General features: G+C 34.8%; 1 protein-coding gene across 7 annotated transcripts in view; it reads right to left on the bottom strand.

The window, feature by feature from the left end:
• The window catches only part of Polr2H (DNA-directed RNA polymerases I, II, and III subunit Rpb8), a 603,575-nt gene that overhangs the window by 286,123 nt on the left and 297,231 nt on the right, over positions 1-20,221 (bottom strand). The window contains exon 1 of one of the 7 annotated variants that reach the window (XM_069832955.1): positions 13,918-14,073. The exons of 5 other annotated variants lie outside the window; for them this stretch is intronic. In XM_069832955.1, coding sequence (XP_069689056.1) covers positions 13,918-13,999 — 82 coding nt within the window. In that variant the 5' untranslated portion in view covers positions 14,000-14,073. Of the gene's footprint in view, positions 1-13,399; positions 14,074-20,221 lie in introns of those variants that run through there. One more of the 7 variants, XM_069832957.1, reaches the window with a different exon arrangement.

The raw sequence follows: 20,221 nt of genomic DNA, 5'->3' as shown, positions 1-20,221 counted from the left end.
CTGTGCTGAGGTGCACTCGTTATGAGTGACTAGTTGGCCGGGATCCGACGGAATAAGCGCCGTCTTAAATCACGAAGTGATTTACGCATATCATATATTATTTCAATGTACCGAAGTACATATAATTTTTCCCCGTTCCATTACTCTGTCATCATATGATGACGCAGAATATCTGCATGGAAATATCATATGTACTTCAGTACATTGAAATAATATATAGTATGAAATTCTCCATACGGACAATACAGAGGAGGATAAGGGATACTGAAACACTAGCTGAACGAAAAATAAAATCAAAGCTGCATCAATCTGTGTTTTAATCTCTCTCTTTAGATGGAAACACATATTGATACGGTAGAACTGGTAGGGCCGTATTCAAAGACATTCTTAGCGCGGGCTTCCGGTGGATGATCAGCGAACTAACGTTTTTCGTATTAATAAATCAGTGTTAGCGATATGATATGAAATGAATCCTGTACAAGTAACCAGTCGATAGCCGGGGCTAGTTCAGTACGCTCGTAGCGTGGGCTAGCGAAATGTCTATGGATAGCAGGCGTAATGTTTATCCGCGGAGTTACGAAGGATCTCTCTGTACAAGGATATTTGCTCGATGTTATTGCATTTAAAGAAAATACAACAGGAGAAGAGTAAGTTATTCCAAGCATGAAGAAAATATATAGAAGAAATTAATCTGAACGTAAAGCAACTTATATTATCTGTAGTAATAGACAGGACTCGAAATATCACTTTAATAAAGTCTACTAGGTGGACTAACGTGTTATTTAAGAGAGTTGAAAATAAGCCAGAACATAAAATGTTGCCATTGTATAACACATCAGACTAGTTTAAATTTATTTAAAATGCTCTCCATAGGAAAACATATATAGCTAGTCCTATCTTAGGTTGCCTGCCGCTACTCTACATAGCTGTTATGTTTGGCTCTACATTCAGTATATTTTCGAACAATTGTTTTCTGAATTAAAACTTGTAAACAAAGATCGTGACTAGGAGACGAAAGTTTACGAGTTGTATTAAGAGTGGCAAATTGTGACGTATTTTCCTAGGTTGTTGTCACACAGCAAAAATTAAGGTGAAATAAAATATCATATGTCCATCTATAAATCAATATTATGTAGTCTACGACAGATGCTTGTGTTAAGAGTCCGCCACTGGGATCGAACGGAGTGCTCTATACTTCTCTATTGATATTACATCTTATGTATTGCTAGTTGCGTCCAGTGATGTCATAGTGAGTACAAATTTGCCGACGCCTGTTTTAGGGGGTCAATCATTGAGAAAACTTTAATTCAGATCCCTGAAGACAGCAAATTTAAACAAGGTAAGAGTTGTTTTATGCTCCGTGGGGAATGGATGTTTCTCCTTTGTATTGTGATTGTCCTGTGATGTGTCTGCTGTGGCCCTGCGTCATGCTGATCACATGACTAAGGAGGACCGCATTTATGACATATCTAGCATACTAACAAAATAATCTCCGTCTCCTACCCGCAGTAGTAAGTGGAATATAAGATGAGGTTAAGCAGAGTAAGAAGGAAAGAAAGGATTGTTGCTTGTATAAACCAAAAGCAAAAGTGAACATGCTGGATAAGAATGTAACTGTAATTTATAGTAAGGCCTACATTCTTCCCAGAAGTATGAGAATAGTAATTAATTGAGGAATGACATAATTGATACTATGTATGTTTAAATCAAACTAGCCCACCTATCAGTGGGATACTGTTATGAGAGTAGAGGCCTTATGTTCAGTTTTGCTGCTTATTTTATATTACACGACAATTTTAAAACGGTTCGTCATATTTTTCTGACAATTTTCCTTTATAACTTAGATGCTTCAAATAATAATTATAGACACAGTGTCGTACATGTAGAAAGGTCTAACGTTTCGGAACTACATACCGCTTTTCGTTCTTTTTTAACAAGGGAACTGTTAATGAATTCATATCGAAAATTTTCCTTAAACTGCGCATAAAAATGCAGATCAATTACTTAAATATAGATTATGAATTCTGTGGTATTCGGGAGAATTATGGAACTTGCATCAACGCAATGAAGTGAATATTGGTCTCAATCATGCATGAAAATGTATCGTTGCGTCGTTAAGAGTGAAGACTATATGAATCCTCCAAAGTCAAAACCTCGTAAAGACCATTTTGTTCAGAACTGTGTTATGCCCCACATACTGCTTGCTAAGAATGAATTCTAGTGATTTATATAGCTTGAATTCAAAAAGCCACTACATTGAAAGCAAAAAGTTTGTTAAAAGTCACTGTTAGGTTGAAAATTCCCTCTATTTGTGACCAGTTACTGTCAAAATCCTTTAATTTGTGAAAGTGGATATAGGGGATTTTGAATCTATAGAATTCATATAATACCTACGATGACAGCCCCTATTTTATGGTGAATTGAAATTTCCTAAAAATATGCATAAACCATAAATAAAGCGGTGGATTTTTCGTGAGAAAACTTTTGATTTCCATCATTAGCCTATTATTATTATTATTATTATTATTATTATTATTATTATTATTATTATTATTATTATTATTATTAGGGCAGGTCTTTCACTGCAAACCCAGCGTTCTCCAGTCTTACCTATTTTCTGCCTTCCTCTTTGTTTCTTCATACGATCCATATATCTTAATGTAGTCTATTATCTGATATCTTCTTCTGCCCTGAACTCTTCTCCCGTTCACCATTCCTTCCAGTGCATTCTTCAGTAGGCAGTTTCTTCTCAACCAGTAACCCAGGCAATTCCTTTTCCTCTTTCTGATTAGTTTCAACATCATTCTTTCTTTATCCACTGTTTCCAACACAGCTTCGTTTCTTACTCTGTCTGTCCATTTCACATGCTCCATTATTATTATTATTACTATTATTATTATTATTATTATTATTATTATTATTATTATTATTGGGTATTATTCGTTACTAGGATGTCTTAATTTATAACATAATGCTTTAAAACTGAAGATAATAGAAAAACTTAAAATTGCACTTAAAAATGCACATCTCTTTTCACAGTTTATCAACAGTAATCTCACTAGACGTTTTGATTTATCTAGAGAAAAACAAAACTCGAGTGGGATTTAATTGACTATTACACGATTGGAAGAAAGTATATAAAGATTAGAAGTAACGAAGTACTCCAATACAATAAAATATTGACTTACGAAAATACAACTGTCTTCAAATGTATTATTGTACCATCTCAACATTACAAATATTACGCTAGATGCATGCTAGATGGCAGTAGTGAGCAATGCCTTCTCGTCGAGAAGTTCTCGATGGCAATGTTACTAGTCAAGAAGGCTTTGTTGATTCAGTTTCATTTTTATTAAAATGCAACATTCCACTTCAATTATCCGAATCCTAGTAATCAACGTCACTTGACAGGTGATTTTCAATAAATCTTAATATTAAACAATCTCTGATACGTGACTATCCATAATATCACATAGCAGAAGCTATAACATAACCTAACTAATATACACAAGTGTTAGAAAAGTTTTAATTAACGACGATGACATAAAAAATAAACATGAATAATTTTAAAAGGAATAATTATTGAATGTACAATTTTCAAATTTGAATGTGATTGGTGGTTCCATTGATGTTATATTGGACGTCTGCGTAATAGAAGTGGAACTCGTTGATTTAGGCCTACATGGTGTGTTCAACTTATTCAGAATTTCCGAATGAATAATTTTAAAAAGAATAATTATTGAATGTACAATTTTCGAATTTGAATATGGTTGGTGGTTCAATTGATATTATATTGGACGTGTGCGTAATAGAAGTGGAACTCGTTGATTTAGGCCTACATGGTGTATTCAACTTATTCAGGATTTCCGAATGGTGCTCTTCATTTATTTGTAAATCGGATTTCAGAAGATGCATAGGTATGATAAGTGATTTTTATTAATTCTTGTTCTTGAATGTCATATTTGAAACTGCTGTGCATCGACTGGAGTGGTTTGTAATTATATATATATATATATATATATATATATATATATATATATATTTTGACGTCCAGACCAGCGCAGTTTCAAATGTTGGCAAACAAAGAAACAAATGCTAGGGACGCGATAAAATTGTGCGATAAGCAGCCATGATTGGTTGAAAGACGTCCTTTCGTACCGTTTTATTGGTCAAAAGTAGTATGACGTAGTAAGAGTGTAATAGTCACCAAAAACCAATCACATCATTCTTCACAGATTGTCAGAGCGGAGGCTGATCCTCCTGTCTATAAGAATAACTATATAAGCAAAAATCCCCCTCTCACTTTCTACGTTTGTGGGAGTAAACCATAATAGCTTCATGACCATGACTCTTCACTGTACAACTCGGCCTTTTATCAAACACTCCAGTACTTGTATCACAGTCATTACTGCATTTTCGGATAGTGTACAGCATATCGTAGCAATTGTTTTTGCATATTTTGCCATTTGTTTAGCAAAAATGTTCATTTCGCGTTTACGGTCAATTTCGTGATATTTCCAGGTTTCAAAGCTTGATATGATGGCATATCTCGGTAAATGAAATCAAGATACAGCACTGAAAATGGTCAAACAAAAATTTCGCTCATATCGATAATAAAAAAAAATAATAAAAAAAAAAAATCGGGGCTCTATGTATGACACAATTCCAATTTAGCTCACTTGTAGGAGCTCACCCTCAACGACAGAAGTTTCTTGGTATGCAGTAACAGAAATGAAAAGGCATTATTGTGGTATTGAGAGTGTATGAATGAATGGCCACTGAATACCAAAGCAATAAAATTACGCAGTTCATTTTAACACTAAATAATTGCCATTCCCCTTCGATTCAGAAGTAGAACATAAACTTTCACCGAAATACTACAACCCGTCGAGCTGAGTGATATATATATATATATATATATATATATATATATATATATATATATTCTGAAAGCGGAAACAATTCTCTACAATCTGGTAAAACGGTTAAAGTCAAATAAGACTCCTGACTAGGTTTATAGAGCGTTACCAAATGCCCTAAGTATTTTTTTAATCGAGCACACACAGAATGAAGGACTTAAGAGTATTTAATACTTTATTCCTTACAAACATAACATATTTACTTTCCATGCTTCCCTATTAAAAAGGTCTAACTTGTATTTTAGCCATTTTATCACATACTGATGCCCTTTCCTTTTAAAACTTTAAGCACCACGTAAACAGTCCTATATTGTTTAAGACCTATTTTGCATTCCTAATAATTTACATTCCCCATTTATTTTGACATGAAATAAGTCTAATAGTCCCTTCTTCTCAGTTTGGGTTGTAGTCTTAAAAGGGGTTAAGTGCGGCTATTTTTGGAAATAATCAAGAAAATTGCTAAATGAGCAACATTACCTATTTTAAAAGAAATATAAACAAATAACATCCAGGAAAAACCTCTTAATTAAAAGAACTCTATAATTGACAACAATTTCAATCTTTCTACTGCTCTCCTGAAAAGTATAACATTTTTACTTAAGAATTTTTTCCTCGCGGCCAAAGAATTGTATCTAATTAAAAAGAGAATGGTAGGATAATCCATACATAATCATACGAGCAGAATGAACTGAAGAAAATAATCTTAAGCAGGGTCCATGGAAACAGTAGTTACAACATAGATCCACGAATAAAGTTGCTCTACAAGAGCAAATATATACTGGCTGAAATGCTTGTTACTTGGAAAATGAGAAAGAACGGATATTCGTTGAGGGAGGAGCCAGAGAGAACACAAGAATGTAGTAGGAGTATAACACCCACGCAACAGAAGGAGAGGAATACAAACCATTACGCAATCTGAGAACCGCTTTATTGATGGTGAGTAATCGTTTAACAGGTTTAACTGTTGGCTTCACAGGTGCCAGGCGCCAAGCAATGAATGCTGTTCCTCGATGCAGGATGACATCTGGAAGCTTGCGTGATACTTTACATTCTATGTATGGAAAGTATACGGAATAATGCCACCCAGATGACTAGGTTTGTCCGTATTTTTTGCGACGGACAAGGTCACTATCGTACATTGTACCGGCTCTCCGTAAATATCTACAATATTCCCGTTTGGTCTGATTGGTTGGTTTCTTCCGAGGTTTTCCACAGCAGTGGGGCGGATGCTGGGTGGTCTATGGCGAGTCTTCGGCCTCACCTCATTTCATTCCCGTTTGGTTTGATTACCGGGTTAGGTTTTTCCGAGGTTTTCCCCAACCATAGGCCTAAGGCAAATGCCAGGTAATCCGTTGGCGAATCCTCATCTCACTACATCTCGCCAAAAAATTGTAATCTTGTAAAATTTTGACTTGTTCCACAGCTTACAGTCCGGATCAGCTTACTTCATACCCTAAGGATGAAACCTAACCATTTTTCCCCCATTACTACATATGCTAGTGGATTGTGGTGATTTTCTAGTTTGTAGGTGAATTTTCTTTTGCCAACTTCGTTTCGAGTTTCGATACTGACAAATACTACAAATGGTAGTGATTTTCTACTAGTATATTGGGAGCTGAGACAAATATCGGCAATATCTGTCGGTAATGGAGTTCCATGAAATTAAAATTGTACTAGATCTCTGAGCCTGTTACTGGAAGCTAGTGAAATCTGAACATACTGATAATTAATTAATACCAGTATTAATATTAATACATAAGTTATTTTACGCGTTGTGTTGTGGTTATAATTCAAGACTTTTAGGTAGTCAGGTAACTTTTCGGAGTTAGTACTAATAATTTCATGTGTTCAAACAAAATACATTTTTAGGTTAAGTTTCGTGAGTCAATTGTTTAGTCAAACCAATGAATTTCGTAATGCCAGACAAAATATTTGACATGTTGATCTCTTTCTCGTATAGTTTGCCTACGAAAACATGTTACAAATTATTGAATCATTTAGAATAACCTTCCAACATAAAGTACGGTAAATAAATAAGTCATTTAGTACGAAGGATCGTGTGATATCTGGTAACAGTTGGCAACACTGACAAGACGGCAATATTTGCTGTTTGGGAACTGTTCTCATGTGAACCTCACTATAATGTAAGATCTGTGGAATAAATGAAATGAAAATTAAACACTACAGGTGACAAAATATAATTTCCTAAAGTAAGAAGTATTTCTTTAACGTCTGTTACAAATTAAAGGAACTATTCAAAAAGAATAAGATAATAGGGCGCTAATAAGCAATCGTGGAAGAATAAAAGTGAAAGTGCTTGATGGAAGCCTATTTCCCAACAGCTTTTCAACTTTATGTCACGCGACCTGCTCTTGTAGAGAGTCACGGTGTCTATATCAAACAACACAAGGTCTAAATTATTACATCGATAGGCAATTAACCACATCAACAAATTATTATCATACGTAATAGTACAATGTAAGCTTGAGCAAATGTGTCACTTCGAATTGTTTAGTAATGGGAATACTAATTCAAACTCTGGGATAATCCTTCCTGTATTTAGTTCATTGATGTGGGAGTGTTCATCTGCTTCATACGTGACGTGTCTGTGTGTAAACAAATACGACTGTCTGTTTTCACTAATACTGTATTATTATTATTATTATTATTATTATTATTATTATTATTATTACCAATTGGTCAGTTGATAACGGGATGATGATTAATGAATCCAAAACTTACGTAATATAATTTTCAAGGAAAACCTCTACACTAAAATATAACCATCATCTAAAAAAATGTATTAATTAACAGAAGAGATTGTGTTAGAGACCTCGGTGTATTAATTGACAATAAATTATATTTTCACAACCACATTGATTATATTTATAACCATGCAATAAGAATGTTAGGATTAATTCGGTCAATTACTTATTCTTTTTCAACACCTGACTCTCTTAATACTATACTATACATCAATGAGATCGAAACTAGAATATGCATCTGTAGTTTGGAACTCTATTAGTAGTTCTTATTCGGCAAAACTGGAAAATATCCCAAGGAAATTTATTTCATTATGTTCGTACAGATTCATGCCATAAACTCTGGGTATAACTATGATAAAAAATGCGAGTACTTTAAATGTCGAAGCCTGTATGCCAGACGTCATGATCTCGATTACTTACTCTTATGTAAGGTCCTTAAAGGTGACATTAATTTTCAATCTTTCTTAAACAGTGTCAGCCTTCGTATTCCTATGAAGGACATGAGACATCACAAACTCTTCTATATTAGAAATTCTAAATCTTCCTCGCCGGTCTCCAGATGTATTAAAAATGCTAATTTACATGTAGGCGATTTCGATCCATTCAATGTATAGAAGTATTAGAATATGGCAATGTCTTTGCTAATATTATTTGCATAATCTTTGTACACAAATTGGTAGGAAGAATCAACTCCTTTCCCTAATATTTTATAGTATTAATTCTTGTAAATTAATTATTGTAATCTATGTTCTTTATATTGTTGTTAACTCAAGTATTTAATTTGCACCATAGTTGTTCATTTTAGTATTAATTGTATCACTATGCTGGACGTTTATTGGCTAATGGCTGTTGTCTAGCACATAAATATCAATAAAATAAAAATAAATAAATAAATAAAATTATTATTATTATTATTATTATTATTATTATTATTATTATTATTAACAGTAGTAGCAGTAGTAGTAGTAACAGGAAAAACAACACAGCTATTCATGGGAGATAGCCAAGAACACACAAACCAAGGAGAAAAGAAAGAAAAAAAAAACCACAATGTTACAATACACAAAGACTGGCATTTCTAAGTACATACAACCCATCACTAGACTACGGATTTAATGCAAAATACATATTGCATGCAAACTAATTTAATGTAGCAAACATAATTTTCTTCGATTAACATGACAATAGGCTACTATCATTTAATAACACACATTTGTTACTGCATATAATTGCACATTTTAAGATTTATTTATATTGCATTCACTAATATATATTTTCTTTCGTGATACAAAAAATTGCATATTGAGCGATTTTCCAAAGCTTAATGAAAAAGGAATGATTTACGCCTTGTGGGAACGCGGTATTAGCTTAGTTCATTTGTTTTAGTAATACGTGAGTTAGTCTATCTGAAACAATAACAAAATGGAAGCACAATATTCTCCACTGCAAGAGTCCTTGTCCTCAGTTCAAAATGTCTTTGACACTGACCTCTGAAACATAACTTATGGATTTGCAAAAAGGTTTTATGAAAAACTTCATTCAGTGCTTGCAAAAAGTTTTGCGTATCATTATATAAGATAGCCTAGCAAAACTGTTACGTGGTGAAGCAGCAGAATTAGAAGAGGAGCTGACACAAGAAGAAATATGGAGTTTATGCCATGCAACTTTGACTACTTGTGATGTGGAGAGGTTATTGTCACTGTACAAAAATCTGTTTTCTGATAGACGTAGAAGCTTCACCATGGAACACATGAAGATGACGTTCGTAGTTTCCCGCAATTCTCAGCTTAAATTTGGGTAAAATATAAGTAATATTATAACTTGTGAAACTCAAGTTAGTTGCACTGTGTTTCGTTGTAATGTACAATGTTTACGCAACTTTCAACAAATTGTGCATGCATGAAGTTTTAAAAAGCGCTATCTTTTCACTCCATTTAAAAATAAAAACATTTACGAGCTATTATTTTTCGAAATTTTTATTGCATATTAAAGTACATAGGCTATTTTACGATTTTTAGAGCACATTAGCATTTTTCAAACTATATAAATGTAATATAAATCGGGCTCTACCCTTCACCATAACAAACAAATCGCCACTACACAAGTTTTCGATTAAGCGAGATACAATTTCGAACTATTATCCGTATGAATACTGCATAATTTTCTTAAAAAAATATTATAAACAGCAGTTTTATTTGCAAAATTATTTAATATAAAATATAATATAGGATATATAGCCTACTATAGAACAATTAAGCCTAGTCGATAACAATGTAGGCCTGCATTTAGAACACAATTGCAGGTGGAAGAGCTAAGGTTTCTTTGGCCCATGAGTGCTTTCTAGCAAACACGATTTTTGTTAGCAGTAACAGCAGCAGTAGAAAACGTACATGGTCTCTCCGTCACTGGCAGTACACGGCGCATAGCTAGATATAATAGCTTTCAAGAAATCTACAAGATCTGGATTCATAATTGATCCCACTGCGCGTTTCGAAACGAATGAGGAACAGCCAGCAGAAGTGGATAAGGAAAAAAAAAAAGAATATCTACAATCCTACCATTCCATATTACCTCCAAAAGTACCGCCTAAAAGAGCTTGAAGTAATCGGACTTCTGGTTGGAGCAAGAGGTACCGCTACTCTCTTCATGAAAGATTTATTTAAGAGGCTTGGAATACCTACATATATTATTCCGGTTGTAACCTTAGCTGCAGTGAAAGGATCAATTGCTCTCCTGAAGCATCACCTATATTCGAAATGAAACTAAGTTCATTAGCATTCTTTACTTTATTGTAACATTTACCTCTCTAAAACTAGGGATATTTCCACTAATCTCAAAATGTATTTGCAGCTATGTACTTGTACGAGTTTCATTGTCAAAACATCAATGGTTCAATGAAGTTGTAAACATTTATATGGTTAAGTACTCTTTGTCTCTTATGGCAGCTCACAAATAGTGAGAAGATTTCTAAATTATTACGTAGGAAGTTCCTAGTGCTCACATACAAGTTTGGAAAAGTCTTTAGGCAAATCTGTACGTGAGAGCTGAAGTCACGTTAGGTCCATTTTTAATGACATTATGAGAGATTTGAGGTACTCTTATTGTGTTGCATGAAATCTACAATGCAGAAAGTCTAAAATGATTGTTTATTATGAAATAAACAGGTTTGTAATGACGCAAGATGCATATCCAGCTTTCTTTAAAGCCGTATTAAAGCATATCCATTTACTATTTGGCTCTAATGATATTTTGAAAGAGGAAAATTCAAGTCTAGTTACGCTAATTTCGTTCTAAGTTCTAGACCTAGTTATTGGTTGAAACACGACAAAGAAATTATAAAATAACAAAAACAAGATAAATATATATTATTTTATTTATTTATTTAATTTTTGGCTTTCCTGTAAAGATTCTCATTTTGTGACTGTCATGACTTCAGCTCTCAGATACAGAAAAATTCCGTACATCTACAATCATGTCTAAATACGACGGCAATAGACGTTTTAGAATGTTAATATCAATCGAACTCAACATAATTTCAACGTGGTAGCATATTTCATGAAACCTAAATATATCACATTGTTGATGATCGTAACTGCAACTGCGTACTATCGACAATAAATAGATTTTATGTCAGATGACATAATACCTACAAAAAACGAAGCATAGTCCATAAATAACGGTATTATTGACACATACTGTATTTATCTAGAAGAGTATTAACTTGCAGCATTCCTCGGTGTTCACTAGGGTCTATTAATATTCGGATGCAACGAATGCAGAAATGAGCAAATTCGTAATGAAAACATCGGAATGAACCTCTAAACTGAGAGATTCTCCAATCTCCTTATCAACACCACCACCACAATGTGTTTGCCCACTTTCAGTGTAAATAAACACATACATAAATTTTAAAACATTTCCTCCAGCTGACAGGGAAGCTGATATGAAACTTCTACTAAGATTTATTTAAAATCATCCGTCCTCAAGTGAGGTTGACCACTGGGATCCGGAATTAACAAACATAAAAGATAAAGGAAAATGAAGCGAGTAAAATGATTATTCGATTTGTACATTAAAACAAAAATTTATATGTTGACATATAAATGATAGTGTAGAATTTGAGGAGAGGCCTTCAGAATTTCCATCACAATCTTCTGAACCTCATAAAAGAGAATTTTAAAAGATTTAAGCATATTACATATAAATTTTGGTAAACAACCCCTCGCTCCAAATAGTAAGCCTATAACATCCCAGTTGTAAAGCGAAATTCCATATTTTTCACTGAGGTATGGAAGACAAGGTACATATTTAACTCGCTTGTCATTATTTAAAAATCGATATAACTGGATTATTTTTCTAATTGGGAGTAAACTAGGCCCTATGTACGATTCTACAAAATCTTCGGTATACCAAATTTTCAGTAACGACGCTCATAACGTCAAACCCTTTTATGTGCTTCGTAGAAAAGAAATATTTTCCCATCCCTAGTATAGTAAAAAAATGTATGATGGCTATACTTTACAATCAAACATGGCCACGTAATTGAAGGAGATATATTGCGCAACACACCCGCAAATCTTTCTCACACTATACCTTTCATATGTTAATGTCATGTCGTTCAGTATTTGAATTTGACATCGCTCAGCTACTCATTCCAAATATCCCAATGTCACGGAGCACGGCCCACAGTGCGTGTGTGGGAGGGCCGTGTGCATTGATCCTTCTGCTCGCTGCACCCCACGTACGCCCACTCAAGACGGCGATACTATTCGATATTTCTGGGCGAAGTCAAAAACGCGAAGGAACAAGCAAAACAACTCTTTGAAAAATTCCCGCAGTTGACTCGTACTGGAACAACATTTCGTAAAAAGTGAAATGTGTTCGCTCCTGGCTTATAAATTACAAGATTCATGCCAGAAAATTATAATTAGATACGTTACCTCACTGCGTAGGAACAACAGCAGTCAATTACAAAACATTTCACCATTAATGCAGTTTTCATTGTAGAAAGTTGCAATTTTACATGCACTTTGTGGTGTAACCTAAATACTGAATTTTTTGAGGTCACTTTCACCAGATAGGACACTTTTGGGGTTGTTACTTGTTTTAATACACTTAACTTAGGCTACATATACATTTTTCTCCAAAACTATGTAAGATAGAGATTTGATTTTTTTTATACAAATTCCTCTAATACACACATGTAAATTGATAGAAAAAATATTTTATTATATGCACATATCTTAATTTTTTAAAATATTTTTGCAAAAAACAATAAGCTCTAGAAACAATCGTGATGACGGATAATAAGCAAGCTATTAAAATATCCTTATAAACTTATACACTTCGGTTATATTAACTTGTATGCAAAATTTCACTTTGCTTATATTAACTTGTGTGCAAAATTTCATGACTGCAGTCCCAGTATTTTGGAGAAAGATGCAGTTAAATAAGGTAAATTAAACGTTTCGGTAAAATGACTTTAAAATTTACTATATACAAAGCCTTAACTTGTGTCTGTTGGCATTTAAATTCTGAAGAGCACTTTAAGGTGGGTTTAGGACCTAAAACAATCTAATATAAAAAAAAAATAAAAAAAAAATACATTTTTAAGTCACTTTGCCTAATCTGTCCTGAAAGTACCAACCAATTCTGAACATGGAGACAACCATGTGTTAGTCCCCAAAATATGGGTACTATGTGACATGTTCGTACCGTATGACATGCCAATGGATGACTGCATACGCCTATGTTGTCAATTTGACAAGATGAAGAGAACAACATTCGCGGTGTAGATTCCGATCGTACACTAAATTACAACCAGAATTTTGAGAGTTTCTGGGTGGTACCGTTATCACGTAATAACATCTGACCATTAGTTAATAATAACAACAATGAATGGGTTGACACAAGCTAGAGATGACGCTATGAGTTCCACTCTACGCCAAGTGTTGTTGATTGATCGTCGCTTCCAGGCAGCTACTGAAAACACACTTTCCCCGCTTTCTCGCTCCAAATTTTGCCTCAGTGGGTCCGCCTAGAGAGTCATGCAACGTCACTGTATCCACTTCTCGTCAAGACCACACGGTTAAACGTACAGAATTGTTGGAAAATGATCGCATTCAGCCACGACTGAGGGATGTTCTGCCACGCGACACGCATTGCGCCGACGCTGGATGCCACTTTCGCACCTCGTGCCTGACCTTGACAAGAAGAATTGAGAAGGCACTTACCAGCTGGAGGGCGCCGGCACCATCCTGACGGAGCGTGCGGTCCACAAAGCGGTCCGACATGAACTGCTGCACTACTGCGCATCGACTCCCCGGGCCGCAGTGGAAACGTACAGAATCGCTCCCTCCCCACATTCTGCACCTCGGCCGGCCCACGTTATGCCCGGAAATCGATCACCGCGGAATTTCTCGAATCTGCGCGATGCGCAGTATCCCGCTGGTACGGTCTTGCTCAACAATGCGCGGTGACGTAACATGACGTAACTCCGCGATAAGCAGGAGGCATGATGCGTTCCTTCTTCAACCCAAAAACTTGGTTTTGTTGTCCTAACTACGTGGTCCAGAAAGACAGGTAATATAGACTATGAATCTGCAACTGCAATAAAATTAATTGAATCTTCGATCTCGCTACTCACAACACATAGAAGTACCGACTTCTGATTTGTGTTCCGTTATTCCATTATGAAATAGAGATGGTATAACTTCACAAATATATCTGGAAAATAAATAAGCAAGTTTTCGTAAGATCGAGGATCAGTGACAGGTTAGATTTAGTTTGTTCAGGCTTTTAGAATGCCTTGCATATGTACGCTTTTCGATAGGTACAAAAGTAGATTTAGTCTGGACCGAAGAAAGTACTTGCCGCCTAGTGCAACGTAATGGTGGGTTACGTGATGATTTCATGTGAAAATATCTGAGAAAATCAATAGCCGAATATATTAGAAACAAAGGTAGTCTATAGTAAAATCGTTCAATTAATACCCCAGCGGCAAGCTTTGTGCTGCATATTATACTTTTGTACGCATCAATAATAACTGTAATCTCAAGCGGTGTTGTCACATTTTCGTTCTGAAGATTATCCCTAGTTACAATTATTGTTATACCAACATCAACACAATGTTTTCTAACACAGTGAGTAAATTGTAAGCTACAAGATGACCTTTGGTCAAATTTGAAATTAAAATTATTAATCCTTTTTTGTCACCAATCAAATCGAAATATCAAAATCTTGTTATATAGACTACTACAAGTGGAGACGAAAACGGCACGTCAATAACAAAATAATGCTCACGTATCATTGGTAGATATAACATTGCCGCTGCTTGTGATTTGAGCAGCATTTTACAAGGTCTAATTAATAAACAAACTCTTATCTTATATCTTCAAAGTCTTTGACACCGGCTGGGTATTAATTGAACGCTCCGACTATATTTGGGGCGGATTCGGTGGATTTATGGTTTTCGCAGCGATCACATCGTGTCTAGAATGGTGTGCTGCAATTCTGAGGTTATTTTTAATTATTAAAGTAAGCTCTGCCTTTTCCCGCGCGAGTATGTGTGTGTATATATATAATTATTATTCGTATACTGCAATTAGAATAGCTACAACAGACGATATGACCATGAATTCATCTTTTATTCTGTTACAAATTTTTACTGAAATATATTTCAATATTTTCCCTCGGATAAACGCCTGTCACTGAAGAACGTTTCTATTTTAGTAACCCACGCATTACAGAAACAAATCCCGGAAGAAAGGATTGCATAATCACACATATGTGTATTACTACTACTAGTACTATTAGTCTACTAGTACAGAACTACAAACAAAACAAACCCGTTGCGCGACAGCCCACGCAGAACCAAAGCCTACTGGTCGACTGCCTCACTCCCACATGCCTCAGCAGAGGTGAACGATCATGCACGGTAATTCACCCAGCCGTTAACGCTGTCTTGAGGAACACAATTTCGCAACTCGCTTTAGCTTTACAAATTCATCACGAGCTGAGTGTGCACTGTTTCCCTACACTGGCAATGGCCGAAATTTCATGGGAAAATTTCTTCCTCTATGGACTCGAATCAGCGCTCATTCCATGTTGCGAGTTCAGTCAAGACGCAGCTACGGCGCAAACATAAATACTGCTAAATAATAATATGTAAGTGTTAATGATATATGTATACAATTTCCTTCAAGCCAGTCAAATGTGAAATTGATAAACCCTAGCGAGAAGAAATAACTGGCCTGAATATTGTTTAAAAAAACCTATCAAAATATATTTCAGATAAAGATCTGAAACGAAAGTTTTTTTATCACCAGATTGGTCTTCAAAATTTAATAGAATAGATCGAACTCACCACAATTATTAATTCTTGCGCTGATATTTCCTAAATGACCACAGCAGAAGGGTTAGTCAGTCAGGATTTTCGTAATATTTTCTTACATTTATGAGCTAAAGCAATCGTTCATACACGTGTCTTCTGTTTGGCACGCCACGTATTACAACTGCAGTTGCTAGCTATTGAAAATAACCAAAGCTGCATTCATTGCCAAATCATTTTACAATTTCCTATTAATTTAAAGTTTTATTAATTCATTTCGTAACGGTAATGGTAACAATAGATCTATAAGTGATCGAAATATACATTTCAATGCTTTATTTTCGAAGTCTAACATTATGGGTATTTTTATACTGAAAATGTTGCAGTTACGATTGAAATAATGAATTTTATTATGTCGACTTGGTTGAGCGATCACAGCACAATGATGCAAAAATAAAGTATACGAAGTGAACAAAAACAAATATGTCTCAAAGAAGAGCCTTGTTACTATGAAATATTTGAAAGGTCACATCGTCCTCCTTAGCATGTCAACTAACGCCCGAATGCGTCGCAAAGTGAACATTTCGGTGATCTGAGAGTATCTCTGTCATAAAATAAAGCAAATTACAGTTCGCTTTTATAGTCTACAATTTCTGAAAAATTACAATAAAATGTTGAATCAAAATGGAAACTACAACATCACCATATTTAGGCCTACATCCATGCGTATACTGTACCGTACAGAAATCGTTCTGTTTATACTATCAACTTATTTAAAACACGTCATAAAATGAATATTTTATGGATCCTTTTAACGTAAAACTACGTCTTTGTAATCGGCACAGAGCAAGGTCGCCAACCACTCGGTAACGGTGTCTAAAAAATGTGTTACAAATAAATAGTTTCCGCTCGGTAACGGTGTCCAAAAAATGTGTTACAAATAAATAGTTTCCGCTCGGTAACGGTGTCCAAAAAATGTGTTACAAATAAATAGTTTCCGCTCGGTAACGGTGTCCAAAAATATGTTACAAATAAATAGTTTCCGCTCGGTAACGATGTCCAAAAAATGTGTTACAAATAAATAGTTTCCGCTCGGTAACGGTATCCAAAAAATGTGTTACAAATAAATAGTTTTCGCTCGGTAATGGTGTCCAAAAAATGTGTTACAAATAAATGGTTTCCGCTCGGTAACGGTGTCCAAAAAATATGTTACAAATGAATAGCTTATAACTAACTCTTGAACAAATAAACATAGAGAAACAAAATGATTGCCACCGTACAGACAAAGGAGTCTCATTACCAAATGAAACCCGTCCGACCCTCAATGTCGACGAGAAGGGTGGCGCAAAACATGCCTCGAAAACTACGTTCCGCCGGCCATTTTATGCGCATAACTCTTTGAGCTCTAAGCCAATCGGGACGTTTGAGGAGTCGATCGATCGAGCGCGAGTTTCACTACATAACTAGATTTAAAATTACCAAATCATAAAAATAATTTGGTGACGAGAATGAAATTGAACATCATGTCAGATGAGTCTCACTACATGACAATATTAAAAATTACCAAAACAAAAAAATCACATGGTGACGAGGATAAAATTGAACATCATGTCAGATGAGTCTCACTACATGACAATATTAAAAATTACCAAAACAAAAAAATCACATGGTGACGAGGATGAAATTGAACATCATGTCAGATGAGTCTCACTACATGACTATATTTAAAATTACCAAAACAAAAAAATCACATGGTGACGAGGATGAAATTGAACATCATGTCAGATGAGTCTCACTACATAACTATATTTAAAATTACCAAAACAAAAAAATCACATGGTGACGAGGATGAAATTGAACATCATGTCAGATGAGTCTCACTACATAACTATATTTAAAATTACCAAAACAAAAAAAATCACATGGTGACGAGGATGAAATTGAAGATTATGTCAGATGAGTCTCACTACATGATTAGATTACCAAATCATAAAAATCACATGGTGACGAGGATGAAATTGAACATCATGTCAGATGAGTATCACTACATGATTAGATTTAAAATTACTAAATCATAAAAATCACATGGTAACGAGGATGAAATTGAACATCATGTCAGATGAGTCTTACTACATGATTATATTTAAAATTACCAAATCATAAATATCACATGGTGACGAGGATGAAATTGTATATTATGTCAGATGAGTCTCACTACATGACTATATTTAAAATTACCAAAACAAAAAAATCACATGGTAACGAGGATGAAACTGAACATCATGTCAGATGAGTCTCATTACATGACTATATTTAAAATTACCAAAACAAAAAAATCAAATGGTGACGAGGATGAAATTGAAGATCATGTCAGATGAGTCTCATTACATGATTAGATTTAAAATTACCAAATCATAAAAATCACATGGTGACGAGGATGAAATTGAACATCATGTCAGATGAGTCTCACTACATGATTACATTTAAAATTACCAAATCATAAATATCACATGGTGACGAGGATGAAATTGTATATTATGTCAGATGAGTATCACTAAAGGATTAGATTTAAAATGACCAAATCATAAAAATCTCAAGGTGATGAGGATAAAATTCAACAGTAAGCGTTTAATTATACTCTAAGGCTCATTCACAATGTCAAGTAAACATAAACGTCAAAGCTTGCTAGGAATAGGATTCGAAATAAATATCTTAAGAACCATAAATTTCATCTTAAGAGCTGACATTTCTATCTTATGAGCCACTTGTCAGACAAGTCTCACTACATGACTAGATTTAAAATTACCAAAACATTACAGCTCAGATAATGACGAGGATGAAACTGAACATCATTTCAGATGAGTCTCATTATGTGTTTAGATTTAAAACGACTAAAACATATCAGACCAGATACTAACAAGGATGAAACCAAAACCATTTCAGAGTACAGTACTCTCTTTACTGCTTAGATTTAAAATGACCAAAAAGTAAAAGATATGATGCTAATGGGAACGAAAGTGGATAGAAAAAGCAGCATGAAGCCTGGCAAGAACTATCGTTAACAGTGTATTGTGCGGAATATCCCAGGATTTGGCAGTCTTGACAAAATGGGAACGAAACCTGAGCGAGTATCGATTGTGCTGGCCCCGCTAGGATAGGCTGTGTTCGGTTGCCCGAGTCCCGAAGTCCCGACCTCACCCAAGTCCAGCATCCTGCTCTGGAGCAGATCGATACGCTTAACAGCTAGGTCACAACTCTAACGTCGCATATTTCCAGTGCTTCTTCGCTTCCAGTGAAAGTTACTCAGTTCAGCCACTAGGGCTACAAAATACAAACTACAAGTTCAAAGTAAAGCACAATTAATAATGCTAACAATAAACATTTGACAGAATTTTCATGCATATGATTACTTTTACGATATTACTGTTAAAAAATACGATTGCCATCATAATCATAATCATCACTATTTTTGAAAAAAGTTATGTAATATTTTTAGTCGGTTATTTAACGAGGTTCTATCAACTACAAGTTATTCAGCGCCGATGGAATTGGTGATAGAGATATGATATTTGGCGAGATGAGGCCGATGGTTTGCCTTACAGTTGGGGAAAATCTCGGAAAACCCCAACTAGATAACTAGCCAAAGCGGGAATCGAATTCATGTATAATCGCAGCTATGAATCAGCAACCACGATGTATTTTAAATCAAAAAGACAAAGTGACGATGAATTAGAAATTGACTCAAACGATTTCATTTATTTTGTGTTTTCCATAAACTACGCAGATAATTGAAATGATATCGTGGCAATATGTCCCCAGATCCTTGTGTATCGGAGAAATTATTAGCCTATTTGTACAATAATGTCAAATTTCGTCGCGAATTTTGTTTCTAGGCCTCACAAGGCACCTATAACAATTTTAACTCTTTTGATTCAATTAGCAGAAATGAAAAAAATAATTCGCGAAAATCAAGTTCGATGTTTTGTAAGATTTTAATGATTTTCTTTAGTTCAGCAATACAATTTACAGCACTGTGAGGATAGTTTGAGTTACGACCACAGGAGTAATATTTAATACAGTATTGCCACATTGTGCAATTAAAAATTCTTTGGACAAAATTTTATCACTAACAATTTTGTCTCCATTAAATCCAGGATCACATAATGTAGTTCGTTGTGCGAATTTAGGGGTCCCTGTATACACGATTA

The sequence above is a fragment of the Periplaneta americana genome, chromosome 8, assembly GCF_040183065.1.
Source record: "Periplaneta americana isolate PAMFEO1 chromosome 8, P.americana_PAMFEO1_priV1, whole genome shotgun sequence".
Lineage (NCBI taxonomy): Eukaryota > Metazoa > Arthropoda > Insecta > Blattodea > Blattidae > Periplaneta > Periplaneta americana.
The sequence above is the reverse complement of the archived record's forward strand: the minus strand, read 5'-3'. Positions and strand labels throughout refer to the sequence as shown.